General features: G+C 44.9%; 1 protein-coding gene across 7 annotated transcripts in view; it reads right to left on the bottom strand.

Moving 5' to 3' along the window:
• Window positions 1-20,274, bottom strand: part of RNF220 (ring finger protein 220) — a 214,277-nt gene that overhangs the window by 37,675 nt on the left and 156,328 nt on the right. For 4 of the 7 annotated variants that reach the window (XM_079313909.1, XM_079313908.1, XM_079313910.1 and 1 more), the window contains 3 exons: window positions 17,365-17,407; window positions 9,826-9,947; window positions 8,690-8,822 (listed from right to left, as the gene is read on the bottom strand). In XM_079313909.1, the coding sequence (XP_079170035.1) occupies window positions 8,690-8,822; window positions 9,826-9,947; window positions 17,365-17,407 (298 nt within the window). Of the gene's footprint in view, window positions 1-8,689; window positions 8,823-9,825; window positions 9,948-17,364; window positions 17,408-17,553; window positions 17,739-20,274 lie in introns of those variants that run through there. The other 3 variants (XM_079313907.1, XM_079313911.1, XM_079313912.1) reach the window with 2 other exon arrangements.

The following is a 20,274-nucleotide window of genomic DNA, read 5'->3' as shown; positions in this document are numbered from 1 at the left end:
CCTGGCTTACAGTGGGCTGCTGCCAGTGGCGGGGCTCAATGCAGTTTGCTTTAAATAATGATGAGCACAGAGATTGTATTCATAGGGGAAAGGCAACCAAGGACTGGAAAAACCAAGGGCTAAATTTCATAGGCCAAACACATGTGCTCTTCCTCCCAAACTAATTCTTTTCTAGGTTGGAAATAAGAAAGAAAAATCAGTGCTAATTTAATCAATTGATCAGTATATTGATTGCAAAACTGGAGCTGCTAGTTAGCCATGTGCCGTAATGCCCTCAACTCTGAAACCACAAAACACACCATTGATTTCTTCACTTCCAGCTCCAAAACAAGAAATAAAACCAGGCTTTCGTGAAAAAACAACTTCCTCGTTCAGGGAGAAGATGCAAGCAAAGAAGAGAGGCCAGGAAACAGGGAGAGCCGCATCTTGCGAGGCTCAAACTGAAATTAGTTACAGATGCAGTCACAGTGTCTTGTGTAAACTCCATCGATTGGGTGGCTGACAGTCTTGGGAGCCTCCATAGCAGGACAATCAATCCGGCTGCAGTGTCACCTGCCACTTTGCTGAACAGTTGACAATGCAATTATCCAGTGTGGAGGCAGGGAGTTGGCGCGTGTCAAACGCAGTTAGCCACTTTCCGGGCACCACTCGATAATGCGCTTCACCGCCGCGTGTAGGAGACGACACGCGGAGACAGGAGCTGCTTAGAGCCATTGAGACCTGGGCTCTCCTTTTTCTTTAGAAACATCTCACTGCCCCTGACTTAACAACTGTATTCTAAAATGCTATTAAAATCACGTCAATCAAGTATTGTGTGCCTAAAGCTCAAGTTTGACCTGAGTGTCCAAGGAGTAGGTTGCAGACCTAGCAAAACTGCAGACCCTTGAGGGAAAAAAAATTAAAAATTTATCAGATTACTATCTTAAAGCTTGGGATTTTCAAAACCACAGCTAACAGACCAGCAGAAAACTGGACTGCAGAGCAACTGATGTCTGAGATCTACAAGACCCGAAGTTTAAAGGAACTGTCAACTGAAACCCAGTCTGCTTCAAAAAACTGAGTTGTTTCAGGTGTTAAAACTGCATTTTCTGTTTTCTTCTTTTCACCTCCTTCCTCTAGGAAGGGGTTGACAGACATCCCTTTTCATCCCCCAACTAGGATACGCAATCTGTAAAATGGAGAGAATTCCACTTCTTCTGCAGAAAATCTTTTCCTGGTTAGAGTGGCTGTGGCTGTTACATGAATCAGCCACCAAGGTTTAGTTGATTGTGTTCCTTTAAACGAACGCATGCTAGCAGTTTGAGCATAAAGATTAGATTCTTATATTTTTGTACTCATTCAAGTTAACAAAAATGTAAAATTAGCAATGAGAAATTTTAATGGCTATTAAAATTTATTTTTTTCCAGTTAAAATGATTTTCACTTTGCTAAGTCCCATTGTCTGCTTTGTGTTCCAAAATGAACAAAATGGTATTCCTTGAAGAATTATGTGAACTTCAAACACAGGTGACATTGGGCATCAATTACATAGCAGGTCAAGCTGGCTTTTGTATGTAAGGTAAGGTGTTTTTCTTCTTAAATCACACAGTATTCTAATCTGTTTTTCTGCCTCACTGGAGTCAACTTACAGTATTAATGTACAGGACAAGACTTAAGAGATATTAACTACAGAATCCTTCAAATTCTATATGCAGACACAATTACAGAGAAAGAATCAGGTGCAGCCCATGTGATTATTGTATCTAACACTATGCAAACAGACTTTGTTAGCATTGTTAGGTCAATGGGCAAGCACTTGCTCTCAAAGAAGAGAGGTGCAAACGTTAAGAAGTGGTTGGGCTACCCCATCAGACCAGTCCAAATTACTGTGCTTCTACAATGGAGGGATTACCAGGATTACCACTTCTACACAAGGGCTGAGGTAAGGGCTACGAGTGCTCTAGGGCTCAGCAGCCCTCTGTAAGAGGCATAAAACACAGACTAAGCACTTGAGGAACATGAAATTTATACCTCTTGCCTACTTGGAAGCTTATAGCAGGTATAAGTGACCAGCAGAAGGTAGCAACCTAAACACAGGAAGGCTAAAATTCAAGGATTGAAAGGCTGGGAAAGACGGTCAGATGTGCAGACACATTCATCTTAGAGAGGCTGACACTGGAAACCTGGCAGAGAAATGCACTGAATTGAGCTTTTGCTAAATGATGGGAACATTAAGATTTTGATTTCAGCAAAGATTCCCTGTACTCTTACCACAGACTGCTCTTGTATCCAAGCTGAAGTTTGTTTTAGCCTGCCACGGTAAAAGGAATGAATTCTGGCTCATCTACACAGCAGCAGCAAAGATGATTCTAGTTACTAGACCACTCTTTCAAAAGGCTGAAGTATGCCAGTGACATCTTCTATTTCCCACACAGTCTCTTAAGAGAAGTTGCACGTTTACTGTTCAGCTCAAATGCTTTTGCTGCATTTGAATAGATCAGTTTATACCCTCTTACCAGTGTAACCTTAAATGCAGCCTGAATCTCCTGACACAGAAAAAAGGAAGTCTCCTTGCCTCTTGAAGCTTTCCCATATATTTTATCTGAAAAGAAGGGCACAGCTGGCTACTAGGTGAGATTCTAGAGCAAGACTTTTAAGGTTTGTTGCCACCTCTGCTACCGTCTTTATAACACTAGAGTGTTATAGAGAAGATGCTAGAGAATCTAGAGAGATGCTTCTCCATGCTTCAGTCTCCACACACGTTAAACACAGATTTTAAGAGTTTTTTTGTAAAGTTCCATTTTCATGAAATTGCATAGAGAAGCACAAGTGAGTCTTCCTTCTCTATTTGGAGCTTTCTGACAGGCAGTTACCAGACCCAAGAAGTCACTGTAATCAGAAAAAGCTGCTGTTAAGGTAGGAGAACTAAAAAGCATCTATTTAGATTCTGAGGCCAGGACCTTGCACATGAAAGAATGATTCTAATGCTGCATAGATTTAGAAGGAGAACAAACTGGAGGAGCATACAGCTGCTGCCCCAATGCCCTTTCTGGGACAACTAACCCACACTGGACAAAGGCTGCTCAAACTGAAACTTATCTTGATTCTGTGTCGATAGAAAGCTGGCAATGGGAGGACTGCAGCCATTTGCTAGAAACTTTTAAGCATTTTAATAAAGCCCTACTTTCCAGACAGCTGCCCTAATTGTGCACGTCATGAGATCCAATGCAAATGGACACCCAAGGATAACTGTAGTTTGTTACAGCTTATAAAGGCTTTACCAAGTCCCTCTATGCATACACTTAGTTCTGCTGTTCTTTCCCCTTGGTAAGACATTAGCAAATAGATCCAAGCCCTCTGCTAGCTTGGGAGAAGGGCAGCATGGAGAAATAAAAAGAAACACCAGAAAAATAAAGAGAAACTTCAGAGTTAAGTAATCCCTGTGTGCTTCTCCTTCTTCAAGAGTATCACAATCTATCAGATAGATCCTTGTCAGCTGATCTTTCTTAGAAAGTATCCTTTCCTGAAAATGCCCTGCTTGCCATTTTAACATTTTCAAAGTCTTTCTCTCTTCTGTGTTTTTTGATGCAACTGATCTGCTGAAGCAAAAGAAACTGAGAAGAGCAGTGGTGACTAGCTTCCTACTGCACCTAGAGGAAGGCTTTTGGGTGGGGGAGCTGGAGGGGAGAAGAGGAGGACAGGGTGGGTGGAGAGAACTTAGCTACAATTCTTCAATTCTTTCATATCTAAAGAGGACAGCAATCTCTGTTCCATCAGACCGCAAGGTTCGTGCTTTAAACGGTACTTGCTGCCAGCTTGCTTTCCCTGTCTCTCTCCCTTTGAAGCAGACTGGACAGCTTCCTCAAGCTGGCGTTATCACTCCCTCTAACCACTCTTGGCAGGCAATCTAATTCCCCCTGAAAAGGTCACCGCCATTTTAACTGCCTTTCAATCACATTAAGCACGCTGCCGCTCGTGCTCAGAGCGCTGCGCCCGCAGCTCTCCTGACTGAGGTGCGATCGATAAACTGACATCCCGCCCAACACCCAGATCCCCAACCCTGCTCTGCTGAGCCCCTCTCCCAGGCAAGCTGCCTCCCAGAACACACAGAAACAGACCCAGTGACAAAATCCTCTCCTCAAATCTGAGGCAGCAGAAGGGAGTCGCTAACCTGGCATTTACTAATCTTTGTCCCATCTGTTAAGAAACAGAAGGGTGCAAGCATCCCCTCACCCCCCGCCTTCCCCAGACCTACAGAGGCAGCAACTTCACAGGACAGTTTGCTTAGGCACCAGTCCAGACACCTTTGAAGCTGTGTTACAAAGAACAAGCCTCCCTCAAGCTTCCCTCAATGCAATCATTACCGTTATCTCTCCCCCTGAGCTGCTTTTTTTTTTTGCAGTTACGAGTTATGTGTTCCACCCATCGATCCCTGTGTAAGACACTGTTTTAAGTCCTCTTGCCTTTTGACTGTGCTAAGCCGTTTAAGAGATGACAGCAGCTTCTATCAGTGTGAAGCTGATGTGATTCTTTTCAGATAAAGCACTTTTTTTCCACTTCCCCCTCTCCCTTTCCTTCTTTCAAGTAAGAAACATACACACAAAAAGAGACACTGAATCTTTCAAAGAAAAAAAAAACCTTTTGAACTTCCCCCAGGAATTCTTTAAAAGGATAACCTTACAGTGTAAACACTGAGGGTAACGTGCATCCATTCCAGACTGAAATAGAAGAATTGCTACAAATATGTTGAGCATTTAAAAAACCCAACAAACCCCACATCAGAGAGGAAGCCACTCGACGCTTTCACTTGCAAAGCCTTGTTGGCATCCTAAACACAGAAACTCATTAAAGATGGCATGAAATAATCCCATGCAACAAAGAACTTCAGAGAGAGATGATTCAGAGACATGGGGAGAGATAGTTACTGAATGTTCAGGTATTTCAAGAGAAATTTTAGTCTTGTGACACTGTACTGCAGCAGGGGAATATTTGATTATTTTATTCGTACAGTTTTACACTTTGAAGTACAAGCTTGATTTAAACTGAATTTGGTATTTCATGCTGGTATTCTTCTTCACCTACTTCCAAACAGAATCACAAACTCTCCTACAAACCCTCACTTCAAGCAGAACCTCTGCTGAAATTAAGGGATTCCAAACCCTATATAATTGCCAGTAATTTTCATTTACTCCCTGCATCCTTCCAGTTTTGGAAAGCAAATTCAATGATGGCAAATGATGCTTTAAGAAACTAGCAGGACAGTTAGAAGTCCTAAACATTTCCTGACTGAAATCCTTCACCAAACCCAAGAGCTTCAGAGACAACACACTAATCCCTGCACTTTTCAGGTCATATTCCTCCTTGCTGCCACAGCCTGTTCTTTCCACCTGCTGCCTCAGGTATGCCAAGCTGTGGTAGCCAAGTAGGTGTGCTTTGGCTCTGCTGCACTAGACCTGACTGGTTGCTTGCAGCTGTAACACCAACAGAGAAAACAAAGAATTTCCAGCTTCTGAGACAGTCCCTCAGGTTAGAAGAGCAAGTTTTCCCTGAAAGTGCTTTGGAAGCAGAAAAGTGTCATCCTAGGAACTTTACAAGTGAGTTTCAGCCCATGGTTGCTTTTATGTTTTAGACATCTTCCAGAAAATCCAAACGAGGCTGTTCATTTACCTGATGTTTCTGTTTTTAAGAAAAAACCCAAATTATCTCAACCTTACTCCAATTGAGAACCTGTCAGGATTTTCTATATAATTGGTAAAAATAAGCCAGGATCTGTGCTAAGTTTGAGACACTGCTGTAATGCTGCTGAATGGGCTTACATGAAACACACACTGGCCATAGTGTCCTGCTCCCCCTTCACCCAGCTGTGACATCTCCTCAAAGCAACACACCATTAAAACCAAAATTAATGAGACACATGACCATCTATTTTCCCCTCCGGTTTTATGTATTTCCCCATGTCATCTCTTTAGACATTGGTGACATCCCTGTAGCCTGGCACAGGCTGTCTGGCATTATAAAAGACATTTGATTTCCACATCACTGCTACTTCTCAGCAAAGGGAACAGAGCCAAATGCAAAGCCTCAGGTGACAGGGGTTAACGAGGGCATTGCCAGCTCCAGACAAAGCAGTTTTAAGCATTAGAAAGCATCTACAAAACGTTGTGCTGTGCTTCAGGGCTGTAAATTAAGAATTCTGTCTAGCAAGAGCCAACACTGGCAGCAAAAGAAGAAAGACAGTCACCTTAAGGTTACCTGAGAGTGCACATACCAGTCCTGAGTGATGGAGACCCGTGAATGCAGCAGTCAGAGACAACAGGAGAGCCACAAAAGAAAGCATGAAAAAGTCTAACTTAATTAAAAATAAATGCTATCAGCCAGCTGTAGGAAATCACTCCAGCTTTGCTTTGGCTTTCCAAATTTTACCACTTTTTGCACAGAGTAGATAGGTACCCTGTATATATTGTCTGGTTTTCCCAGACAATTTTCACAGGCAGAAAGTTATTAGGAAAAAATTCCCCTGCTTAGGGAAGAGGACACTTCTCTAGAGAAGCATAGCAGCTGTTGAATCTAGCTGCCAGCAGAGGTGTGCTCCAGAGGAAGGTGCTAGAGACCTGCCAGCTGCTCAGGTATCACGAGTCCATTCTTCAGTAGTGGTTCTGCCACAGAATGCTGCACAGGGAGGATGTTTCTCACTACAAATACTACAGGGAGTTTCCTGTGCTTGTGAGGTGATCTACCTTTCATCCCGCACCACCAAGGGAGGAAGTCTAACCAAAAGCCTTGTCAACAGGGTGATTATGGAGGGTTTCAGAACTGCATGTAATTGTATTCTGTCTTTCTTCTGGACTTCCAATCTTTTCCTGGATGTGTTCATGTAATTCCTGAAGGTGCAATGAAGATCTCCAAAAGGAAAGAAGAGACAGACCCCACATTTCCTGACAGAGGCAACACCATCTCTAAGTATGAATGAACTGCACAAGTATCTGTTCATGTGTGTGCAACCATCTGGCAGAGGTTACAGCACTGACTGATGCTAGAACCTGTCTAACTTCTGGTGGAGGAAAGCAAGTGATGGACATAGTGACAAGTAACACACTTGAGAATTCCTTAAAATAATGAAGAAAACGCAACAAAGAGCAAGTACCTTATATTTACCCAGCCTAACTACATCAATTACACACATTTTGTCCACCTGAAGCCTCATTTGAAAGAGGGTCTCCATATGACCAAGGCCATGTGGAAGGTTCAGATCACATTTCAGTGAGTTAACTCAAAAACAACTGGGAACATTTACCAGAAGATAGCACTATGTCCACACCAAAGAAAGCGAAGATCCTGCTCTCCTCAAATGCAGGTGTTGGGTGGGGGTGAAGGAAAAAAACACTCATGCACCAAAAAGAGAAGAAATGAACTGAGCAGCTTTTTCTAACCAAGACTAACAGCGATGATAACAACAGAGGCATACAGACATCCCATGTTTCCCTGCTACAGGCTGTATGTAGTGTCTATGCTACATGAACACAGTCTAAGATCCTGCATGGTCTCATCAGGCCTCTACGTGGAATCATGCACAGACACAACTCTCCATGCAGTCACACAAAATAGTTGCGCTACTGACACAGGATGTAATAGCATGAGCCTCATTAGGGGTTCTTTAAGGCCCAGAGAAGCTGCTCCTTCAACTCTGCTCTGCTATAAACCAACTACAATTTATTTTCATAGCAAAGCAAGTGCAGATCAGGAGTGCCTGGTTTCAGCTGAGCACATGGCCAGCTTTTAAGTCCAACTGCCTTATGCAGTAGCCCTTCCTCTTGAGATATTTTAAATTCAAATTCAAGCTGATATAGGAAGAGATCACATCCCATCCTCTTTATTGAACGAAGGGAGCCAGCATTCCTCCTCTCATTAAGCATGCGCTACGTGGATTGCTTGTGAGAAACTCTCATGAGTGCCTGAGGTTCATGCCAACAAACAGTTTAGTAAATCCTCCTCTTTGAGGCCAAAGGGCTGAATGTAAGAAAGGGGCCTGGTTTCTAGCTAAAATTACATTCACCAATAAAGCTCACGAGAGGTCAAATTTTGCCATAACTCACTCTCTCCTTGGTAACTGATTTCCCCGTCACTGGGGAAGGAGCAAAAGAAGGAGGAAAAATAAAATGTGTTTGTCTGAGAGCCCTAAGGGCTTGCAGTGCTGGAGGTGCAGAGCAGGTTCCTGGATTCTCATTTATCAACCTTAAAAGGGATGGAGTGATAAATGCACAACTGGCCCTTTAATATTTTATGCAGGTGCTAAAGCGACTTAGCTGTCACCTCCAATACATCACCAGAGGCTGATACACCAGCTTTCGTCACTCCAGGCTGGGAATTTTTACAATTTCATTTCTATTTCCCTCTCTTCACATATTTCCATGTATTTCTTACTATGTGTGAGATATAAAACATTATTTTCCCCATACGATCTACCCATTCCCTCTCCAGCCACATTCCTTGAGAAAGAAATAACGCTACGCTTTGTTCAAGATTTGCACAAATTTTGACTCTTGTCATTTAAGAGGGACCAAAAAATGAAATCATTTTACATTACATTGGTAAAGCCTGATGATTCTGCCTTTCGTGGAAGGGAAATCCCTGTGTCCCTCCCTTTAAAGACAGGTAATGATCAACTTCTACAGCAGAATGAATTACAAGTGGCCCCAAAACACCAGCGCACCTCGAAATCCCCCCTCCAGCAGAGTAGTAGCCCGTATCCTCTTCTGCCCGCACCACTCGTACTCCTCAAAGCGGTTGCCGTTCTCGTTCTCGATGTCCACAGAGTCATCCTCAGTCATGCATGAGCCTTCTCTCTGCATGGGGTAAAGCAGGGGCAGAGTGGTGAGATGCACGAAATGGATCTTTGGGGTTCGTAACTCACGGTGGGATGGGGAAGAGAAGTTATACTGCTGCCAGGACAGCTAAGTAAGTATAGAGCATACAGCAGCCTTTACTCCCATCCCTGCTCCTACTAACCTAAACTAAAAGTAAATAGGTACTGAAAGAACTTGACAACCTAAGATCAAAACAAGTTGCACGTTTCATAATTTTCACTCAAAGAAATTTAAGATCTGGTTCCTACAACAAAGCTGGTGTTCATTGCAACATAGATTCCCCTGTCTTGCATACAAAATTTCTCTAGTATGGAGGAACATAATACTACAGATTCCTTTGACCCCCTAGCAGAAGTGTTCTCCTCTAACATAGTTTTGGAGCTGATCAAAATACACCTCTCTCTAAACTACACACCTCTTGAGGCAACAAGTCCTCTATTGAAGGTTTTTCCTGAGAAACACAAAGCCCTATGACGAAACTCTCTTCCTCCCCCAGGGGCTGTTTCACCTTCCTTGCTGTCTTTGGGATGAACAGCAAGAGAATGGTTCTGCTTAAATGCACTTTGGAGTAAGATGGTCATGCAACTTTTACAAATCCCAGTCTGCCACAGAAGAGTCCAACAATTCTAATGCTGTCAAAGACACAGATCAGAATGAACTGTTCTTCCTGTGCTATAGAGTCTGTAACCTGAAGTTCTACAAAAGATTCATAAACTTTAACAGCTTCACCTTTAAAATCTACAAATTAAACTTCTGTAACAGCAGAAGGTGCATGAAGTAAAAAGTTCATATGCAACATAACAGAAAAATCCAGAAGAATCCATCTTCCCAGACAAAGAAGTGACTACAGATCTTAGGGAGACAGTTAGCATTGCCTGCAAGCTCAGCACTGTTAGTTTTTTGCCCCACATCAGATCAACTGCAGAGAGAGCTGGGAATAGGGAGAAGGGAATGGCAGCTGGGGATCCTGCTGCGCCTCTACCTTTGCAAGGCATTGTTCCACATGCCTACTCATCTCCTCCTCGGATCCTGACAGAGGCCGGCTGCAGAGGGGACATACCTGCCCTTCGTCTTGCTTCCTCCGTTTCATTTTTCCAATCCGAGCTGCATGGAGAAACCAGGGAAAGAAAACAAACAAAAAAAGGAAGACATGTCAAGTTTGCTGATCCAGTCTATTTGCTCAGCTCCAAATAATAAACCCTTGGCAGAAATGGTAAGATTTCACACCAAAAATCCCATTGCAACTCCCTATTCTGACCTCTATGAACAGTACAGACACTGTTACTTGGCACTTTTCAGAGGAAATCTATAACCTGAGCACTCTGATTCCATAGAGGCAGATATTCACAATTTAACAACTAGGAAAATGAGTATCTGCTGCATATCCCATGGTGAATTATTAGAACGGTTAAAATCTTTCCCTTGGAAACCTGAAATTGCTTTCTAAGTTGAATTACCAAGCCACTGAACCCTGTTTTGGATTTTACTTTCTAAATCTGAGACCCTTCCACTAACATGTCTATGCCCTCTACAAGAACTTGCTCAGAATGCAGAAGGATGATGCAGCACCTGATTGTTAAATACCTTGTCTGAGACTAACACTTCCAGGACCACAGAGCCACCTGTACACCCTGAAAAACTCCTCAGACCACCACAAAAAAGAGCACTATCCTGGTTGCAGGTAATATTTACGTAAAAGAAAGATATTTGCTAAAAAAAACCACAAGACCTATGCTAGACAGCTTCTGTCTCTCTATTGCTTTTATTTCATGAAAACTAGGGGCTACACTGCCTTCTTGAGAACACACTCTGGGAAACAAATATGTTAGGAATCACAATGATTAGAAACAGCAGCCAAGGTAGCCTGTTGCTTAATCCAATAGCTGGTTAATTTGAGCCATCGTTTAATGTGATCAAAACATCTGGAACCAAATAATTTGCATTAAAAAGAACTTCTGTCTTTTATTATGATGGCTTTAGGCAGGTATTACTGAATAACTCAATCACTAGCTGCAGGAAAGTCACTGTTTAATTAATAAGGAAGGTCAAAATTCTGAATGAGAGACAAGAAAAAGCCCAAGGAAAGCCCATGTGGTAATGAGAGATGACACCACCAAAAAGCTGTGTTAGCCAGAAATCGTTACTGACATTGTGAGCACTGCAGCATGCTCTGAAAGCCTTCATGCCTGAACACTGTGGGATCAACAGCTCCCTGCAGCCAACAAGTCAGAGAAAGCTTCTGGAATGCCAGGATGAGAAGGACCAGTGTACAGGAAAGTTTCTATCAATTGTTTTCTCAAGTGCATCAGTTTAGAGCACACACATCAAGTGAATTATAAAGTTTCAGCTGAACACATCAGCACAGACCCAAAAGGCCTCCTTAAATATATTCTTGTTGGTTTCCCTGGACTCAGGACTCTCTGGGTTAAGATATACTTTCCCACAGTCTGGAACTATGAGTATTTATCATTCCCCCATAATCTCACATGCCCCAGCACTAAGAAAGCTTCAAATTATTCCATGGGCATTGTTCTTCCTCATTGAAATACACAGGTGTGAAAACTCCCTGAAAAATTCATCTCCACTCCTCATATCCTGGAAAGGATCCTGTAAATGTGACATTTCTAGAATAAAAGATAGCAGCATGAGACCAAAACAAGAATGTTTTTGATATCTAGCACTTTGAACAACACAAACCCTTAACACACAGCTTTCATAGTTTAAATTTTATTTGCTGAAGCTCCACAACCCTCTCTTGTGTTAGGTACACCACTGTGACAGCTCCACAACCCTCTCTTTTAGGCAGAGTTAAGCCACACACTTTCTGAGCTGTACTTTAGTGCCCGAGATTTCTGATGTTCTGGTTTACTGCATACCTATATGCTTCAGCATGGCTCTTTCTTGGAAGTTTAGGATGCTCTCTCCTTGCCTCCCTAGCTCTGTAGAGCCAGCAAAAAATATGGATGGAGGATGAAATCACACAGGATTTGGGCATTCCTCAGCAAACACCCATCTGGAGAGAAACAGAAACAAAGCCTTCTCTATCCTGATCGCAGACACAATTTTCTCTCACCTCATCATGTTTTTAACAGGGAAATGCAGGGAGGGAGCAGTTTAATTATTCTGGTAGGACTCCCTATGGCCAAACAATTCAGTTAGAGCAGTCTGCCTGGTGAATTTATTAGTATTTTTAGAGTTTTTTTTACTGCCATCCTCCAGTCCATGCACTGAAGCAGTGGCAAAAGGAAGACAACTTATTTTGGGTCTTCTACTGCTAAATTCTTGGGACCATTTTGCCAGAACAAGCACCTGATTTGCTGCTGAAATGTTAGTGCAGAACTGGGAAGAGAACCTCACTCTGCTCCAGCTCTACACCAGACCCAGCAGCCAGCCCCTATCTTGGCTCATTTAGCTCTGGAAAGAAGCAGCCCTTTGAGCTGCACTGCCACAAGTGAAAAAGCCACTGGAGGAAAGAGGTGTTGAAAACAAATCCCCCTGCCATTTTCATTCTGTGGTCATTAGCAGTGGCAGTGTCGTGCCCAGGGAGGCCGAGGGTGCCCCTGGTGACAGGAGGGATGGAAGGAGAGCAGCTGGAAGCAGAAGCGAGCGGCGCTGTCCCCGCCCGACACGCGCAGCGCGGCCATCACTCCCCATCAGCGCGGCGCGGACAGAGCGGCCCCACAGGCAGGGGCTGATTGTGCCGCGTCCCGAAGGGGAGCGGCTCAGAAGAACACCAAGAGAGACCACAGGATTGCTAATTAGTGTTGATAGATGCGATCATTTCTAATTAGCTCACTAATCCCTCTCTCCCTCGCTCCTGTCGCGGGAGCATGGAGAGGGGAAAAAAAAAGGAAAAAGTCATTCCCTGCGTAATTCAGGAAGATAAAAATGCAGCCGGTTGAGGACTGGATGTACAAAGAGGACAGAACTTGGGGAAGGAGGTTTTTGCTTAAGCCTGACCCATTCTTACCTCTGGCTGAACAAAGACTCCATAGTTATTATTCCAACCTTCTGCCAGGAGGTGAGGAGTTCACCAATTTTTATTAGCATTAATAATAATTATTAGGCTATCAGAGGGCTTCCAGCACCTCTGAGGTCTCACTTTCAAAGAGGTACATCACCCTACACATGGCTCCTGCTGCAAGTGCATGTTCTTCAGATTATATGAAACCACCAGGCACTCAAGAGTAAAGTCACCACAGGAGATGAACGAGAAAGTAGCACATGGAGGTGAGCAAGAACTGGGATCCTCTGCAAGGATTATGTTATGGTCTCTGACTTAACCTTGGAGCTGTGCTGGCTAGGGAAACTGCTCTTCCCCCCACCAACATGTAGCTCTCTACTATGGGGCTATGCAAGGTGAGAGTCTGCTTGCACTAGAAGAGCCAAACTGCACTTGACAAGGCCTCTGCTGCTGAGGGCACAGTGGTCCCTGCCTTCCCACAGGTAAAGGGACAAGGAACCAACCCACCACTGCTGCCTTACTGGAAGAAGAGACCAAGGATTTTTTCTAACAATGGCCTCTCCTCATCAAGGCTGAGCCTCATTAATGCCCAAAGATCATGTTACTCTCTAGTTCAGCCAAACTTCCTGTAAGAAAAGCTAATGGATTTTAGTTTTCATTGGAACTCCCCTGCCCAAGCAAAAATTCACCTTCAGGACAGGACACTAATTAGCTCAGAAGTGCTCTTACACAGCATCTAGCAGCAGACATTGCACCAACCTCTCCTGCAGCATCAAAGGAGATGATTAAGTTACTAGGAATATCTCTTATGGTTCCCTCCACCAGTTTGAGTGGTCCCCTGAGTCCTATGCAGACATCATTAGCAGCTCCTGCAATGGCAGGCCAATCAAATTAAGTGGAAACATTTTTGTCTCCTTTCCAGTGAAAATCATCCATCTTTATTCCTCCCCCATCCATGAGCTACAAAAGCACAGGACATGGTGGTGGTTCAGCAAATATATGGTCTGTTTGGGGAGACAGGCTTAGGGTAACCACCAAAACTGGACTCACCTTCTCAGGGAGGTGCAAATGGAGCTTTGTAAGGACCTACTTCACAACTCACCTGAGAATGTAAACTTTAGAAATTACCCTAAATATGAGTCAAAGATAGTCAAGAACAAGATTGCTCTCTGCAGTCTACTAGAGGATTCTGAGGAGTGGTTGTACTTACTTTTGTTAGATCTGTCACAAAAAGCTTTCGTGAATGATAAAACTCATTCATTGCATCTGATGCAAGGGAACAACAGCAGTAGTGGCTGAGCACAAAAAGCCATCTCAAGAAGAAGCAAAATCAAGAAAACAGATGGTCAAGAAGCAACCAGTTTCAGACCTTAAGTACAATTTGCTGCTTATCTGCCTGAAAAAGAACATTAAGGACCAGATTCCCAAAAGGTCTCAGTGCAGCTTTCAGATTTGCATGGCCGAAGTTCCACACAGATGATTTTAGCAACCTTCAATGTGACACTATTCTCTGAGGCTGGTACCTATTTAACCTGCTGAACTCATGTTCTGATACACTAAGCCAAACTTTGTGCCTCTAATTTTGAATGACTACCTGACTTGCTCTGCACTGCTAAACTACACAAGCATCACTTTACAGGGTGGTTTAAAGTTTCCAGTTTGGTAACACTGGAAATAAGGTAGAGAAATGCATCCTTTATCACACAGGTTCATCAGGAACCAGCACCTCATACTCCTGGGTTCACAAGGACACAGCCTCTGGAAAGTGAGTTTAGCACAGATGAGGTTGCAGGGTTGACTCACTGAGGCTGACAGGGAAGTTGTGATACAAACATTCAACCAAGAGTCTAACAGACAGAATATTAATCTCCTGTTCCTGAGCTTGAAAATGCATTTTCCTTACTTACAGCTCAATTTAAGTCACAGATTTGATTTACAGAATTAAAATTCTGGCCAGTCAGGTATGTGTGAACCATGTTACTATCAGGATCTAATCATATTGTGGCCAGGCCAACAGCAGATCACAGAAGACATTTCCCTCTCTACCTTCTCTTCCCTTAGCTCCTTTTGCACATTCCCAAATGAACACAACAGGATGGAAAACATCAAGGTCCAAACAAGACTGAGTCACAAACAGCCTGGGCGGCCAAGATTTGTGTCAAGGACAATGTGGAAGAAGAGCAAACACTGTGAGCCCTTTTTAAGGGAGAAGTTTCCAGAAGTGCTTCTAGAACTCAGCTCACAAAAGCTTGACAGAAATATGAAGATAAACTCGTTACAACAATATTGAAATGTACATACAAAACATAATAAAAACAAATGAAATAGATTTTTTTTGACAGACTGCATTTGCTATATCTTAAGTTTCTGCAGTGTGTCAATGAGAATACAAAACAGCTACCTGTCTTTGGACAAGTCCTATACAAACTTCTTTTCATGTAAAATAATCAGGATTAGGAAACTAAAGCTGCATGATTCATTAGAAGCTCATTAAAATGTGAGATATAGATAAATAAGAGTATTTTTTTTTTCTAAAGCACTCTAGTGTTCAACATCTAAAGCATTTCTGCTAAAATTACTCTTCAAAAATAAGGTGGCAAAGCTTAAAAATACTGCAGCTATTTTGGTGCAAACAAATGTGGAGGAAGAAACTAAAAAGCAGGCAGAGTTCATAAATACAAATATAAAGATATATGCAGAGACAGGACCAGTAGAACCCACCCAGCCATTCGGCTGCGTGCAGACATCACCTCAGGTGTGTTCTAGGAACAGCAGCAATCAGTCACAAAAAGCTAAAGTCAGAAGAAATCAGTTCTGTTCTAATCTGACCTTTGGGATCCAAAGAACTTCACCTGAATTTCTGCAGTCAGCTCCCTGATATCTGGACCCTCTTCATCTCAGGGTGAAGAAGAGAATGGACGGGAAACCCCAGCATTACTAGAGCGGCATGCATGTTCTTTCATTTGGAATATGGCTGTACCACAAAAGAGTAAAACATCCAGCAAAAACAATGCAAATGCTATACAAAACTACCTGCCTCCCTTTAGAACCTCTGAGCACAGGTTCACAAAAATATCCAATGAGACAGGCCAAGAAGAGTTCCCAAAAGCAGATGACAGTCTACCCCGATTGTGTTGCAGCCCTGCTTCGGGATGGAGACAGAAACACGAAGCACTACTGAGCCAGCTCAGCAGAGCACACTCTCACCAAGAGCCTCACCTCATACTGAAGGACTCCACAACACCAAGAATTCCACAAGTCTGGCTCAGAGTTCAAAAAAATATTTAAAATAAGGTGACTGCACACTGTTGGCCTGACAAAGGGGGAAGGAGAGAGCTTAGCCCTAGCTATCCAACTATGATAAAGGAACAGTTTGACATTCTTGACTCCAGAGACCTTGGTCATACAAAACAAGTCACCACAGAGCAGCACCTCGGTGTATCTGAGCCATCTGAAGTCCCTGTGTCTGCCTGCCAGCACTGGCAGCACTCTGAACTCATCTTCTAGTGCAGAGTGAGCACCTGCCAGCAGTTACTTGTAACTGGTGCAAGATAACTCATTTCTTTGTTCTATGACTAAAGAGACTTTCTGGAGTTTGCAGTTTTTGGGCCCTCTGGGGTGATATTTAAAAATCCTGAGGCTAGCTCTAAATTCACCTATGTCTAATTTATCAAACGTCTGGATCAGTAGGTTCTATTTGCTTAAGAGTACACTAAGCATGGAGGGCTTAAAATTCAAGTAAACTGGTTTTCCTATCAGCACATTCTAAAATCTTTTGCTATTTTGTTCAGTAGATCTTCTAAATAAACTCCAAAAGTACATCAGAGGTGTTATCATGAACCATCATCAAGAACCTTGAGATTAATGAGCCTTGTATTAGCCTGAAAAAACCAAATTCTGACTAAATGTTACATACTAAAGTAGCTACAAGCAGTACAAAACCAGACGACAGAACACTGTTACTGTGTACATGGTAAGTTCTGACCTCTGAACTTTGAGAAAAGTTTCAACTTCTTCAGTTCTAACAAAAAAAGTTTCCTTTCAGCTTTTCTTTCCAATTTGAAAGCAGAGAGATGGGCTTTCTCTCTTTTAATTAAAGAAATGTGTGATTTGTTTTTTTTTTTAATAGCAGGCCACTGTGCACTACAAATAGTTGCTTACTTGTTGGGAGCACCCATAGATACAAGAACAAAAGTACCGCACCAGCGTATTTGAGAGAAAAAAAAACCCAAACAAAACAAACCATGACGTCAGATGACACTCAGGCTTCTTAAAAGTTTCCTCCAGAATTCAGCCACGTGAGCTGTGAAAACTCAGCAGCCGGGTCCCCACACAGAGAGCACGGGTCTGGGGGCGTGTTTTACACCGGCTGGGGGATGCCGGAGGTGGGAGCCGGGGGTGAGCGTGGGGGGCTTCATCCGAACGCCCCGGGGCTCCCCCGGCACGTGGAGGCTGCGGGCGGCTCCCGGCCCGCGGGCTGGGGGCGCGGGGGTCTCACAACTCGGCCCAACTCCGGAAACTTCTCCGGAGGGGCGGGCGCGATGGGGCCGCACTCACCGTTCAGCCGGGTCTGCCGGTTCGCTCGCACCCGCAGGAAGGTCTGCAGAGGGGAGACAACAGCGGAGAAGCGTCAGGACGCGGATTTAAACAACTCGCCCCCCGCCCGTGCGCAAGGCCCGGCCCGATCCCCGCGAATCCCCGGGACAACGCACCGTGCGCGGGCCTCCCCCCCACCGCAGCACGCACCTCTTCCCGGCCCCCGCCGCCGGGTCCCCTCTTGCCGCTCTGCATAGCCGCGGGCGCCGCGGGCGGGCAGCGGGCGGCGGGCCCGGGATGCGGGTGGATGCGGCGCGGCCCGACGGGCACCGCCGATCAGCCCCCGGCGGCCGCCGCCATATTGGCCCCGGTCATGTGACCCGCGGCGCGCGGGTGAGAGTTCACCAGGCAGCTCCCATGGCAACCGACAGGGGGCGGCAGCGCCCGGCGAGCCCGGCCAATCAGAGCCCCGGGGCGGCTGGAGCGCGGGGGATCAGGCCAATCAGAAATCGGGGGTTACGGGGACCCTGTGTACCTGACCAATCAGAAGTCAGGGGTTCCTGGTGCCCTGGGGTGCCTGGGTGATCAGGAATCAGGGGTTAATGAGACCCTGGGGGCACTGGACAATCAGGAAGCACTGGAACCCAAGGGGGCCATGATCAATCAGGCCCCACAGGCAGGTTGCTGCCTGGTTGAGCACCCTTTAGGCCCAACATCATTGACCAATTAGAGCCTTGATCTCAAAAGTAACCCAAAGGTACTGACCAATCAGGCACCAACTCCAACTTCCTCTGCCCAATCACGGATGGGGTCCCAAGGGCTCTTGGCCAATCAGGGTTTGGTGCAATAAGACCCAAAGGGAGGTGGCCAATGGGCCCTTCTGTGTTCCCCGCCCTGCCCAGGCTGGGGGAGCCGGGCCTGGGGCAGCAGAGCTCTGGGATGTGGAGCCCCGTCCTTCCTGCCCGCAGCCGCCATCTGCACCTGCCGGGCCGGGCTGAGCATCCACCTCAGCCCAGGGCTCCACACCTGCCTGCCCTACCCTGACATGGCCCCTGCCACGGGACACCTTGGCTGCAGGCGGGGCCTGTGCTTTCCAGGCACTCCTCCCTCCTTTCCTTTCCACGTTTCAGCAAACCTGGGTGGTCAGAACTGTCTGTGGGTTTCTCTCCCGTATCTGCTGCACAGTTGTGGTGGAGGATGGCCCCAGCAGACTGGGGACATCAGGTTGGGACAGAGCTGGGGTCTACAAATTGGGCAGCAGAGGCTCCTACACACAAATCCCATCTGTTCCCCTCTCTGCAGACTCCTCAGACATTGTTTCCTAGAATCAAACCTACATTTTGGGTCTCCTCCCTGGCACCTGACAATCTGTTGCTTCTCCAGATGGAAAGCAAAAACCACCCCGATACACATTTTGCTGTCCCAGGTGACGATGGGCAGCTGGACAGTTCAGGTGCTGGCTGGTGAGCTCTGCACAGTCTGTCCTACATCCCAGCTGTGCCTGCCTGCTGGATTTTCATACATGCACTTACTCACAAAATCAAAGCTGCTGATTGTTGGCTTTACCCTTTTAATGAGTTGAGCTGTCTTTTGGGAGGCACGCTTACCTGAGTTTGGGCAGAGGGAGGTGAGCCTTCCCTGGATGAGCATTTCAGGCTTTTGGTTACACTACACTTGCTATTCAGTCACTAGTACTCTGTGGGCTCCCTCCAAGCCTGAAATGCCATCTTTACAGTACAATGTATCACTTGTAATTTGCTATTGATTTCTCCACTGGGTATTCAGGGTTTTATCTAAATGTAACTAAAATGGCTTTGTTTTTACTCAAAGCTCCGTCTGACAGAACATACTGTAAGAGAAGCAGCCCCTACTGACCAAATCCATTGGCTGCCACTACCTCAGTCTCATCAGTCTCCAGGTACCAAACTCCAGCAACCAAGCCTGGCACAGGAGAGGCAGGAGGATGCCTCCTCCCCACATCCAGGAGCCACTGCACTGCTGCAGCTCCCTCTCAGCGTGGGGAGCAATGCAAGCAGCCCAAGTACTGTGCAAACCTTTATTTCTGCAGCACTCCTATTCATAAATCTCCTTCCATAAGTATCCCCATGGTATATAAGCACAAAGAGTAAGAAAACTGAGCCACAGGAATTCTGAAAACCCCAATGCCAATAATTCACATTCTAGCATGTTACTAATACAGTGTATAATCATGATTAGATCACAACACAAGGGACAGTCATAATTCCAGCACACCTCTGCATATGGAAAGCCAAATTTTGCAGCCCTTAAAATCACCACCATGAGAGTCTTCTGCTGTGCTTCCTGGGCTTTTTCCCTTGGTAAGTCAGGCAGACTGAATTCTCATTCATATTGTGGCTTTATTAAGAATACACTGAGGCTTTACACACCCTTGGCACCCACTCTGAGGTCCCTTTACACTGCCAGTGCAGCATAACGCAGCCAGCACACGTGTAAATGAAAATCAGGCCCCAGAAGTGTTTTCTCCCTGCCGTGCAGACTTACAACTCCCATTACACATTTGCATTAAGGGCTGCAACCCTCCATAAAATATGTTCACAAACTTAAAACACATTAGAGAGTAGCTGGGCTCAGCACACAGAGGGGCTTCTGCTATGAATATTTGTCTTTGAGTATGGCATAATAAAAATGGACAAGAACAGAGGGCTGCAAGGGGCCACCAATCTCACAAAGACTGATGTCTGGCAGAGAAGGAAGTTCTCCAACAAAGGGGCCATGGCAAAAATCTCTTCCATGCCCTTCCGAAATGAACATAATTGATTTATTTGCCTTAATAAACAGGAAGGAAAGAGAGCAGGATTACCTGAAACAGGCATTTCTGTATCTTCTGCATGGTTTTGCTTCTCTTACTTTGCACCAGCTTTTATTGTTCATGGGTGGGTAAAGTGGCTG

The sequence above is a fragment of the Erithacus rubecula genome (genome assembly GCF_903797595.1).
Source record: "Erithacus rubecula genome assembly, chromosome: 10".
NCBI lineage: Eukaryota > Metazoa > Chordata > Aves > Passeriformes > Muscicapidae > Erithacus > Erithacus rubecula.
The sequence above is the reverse complement of the archived record's forward strand: the minus strand, read 5'-3'. Positions and strand labels throughout refer to the sequence as shown.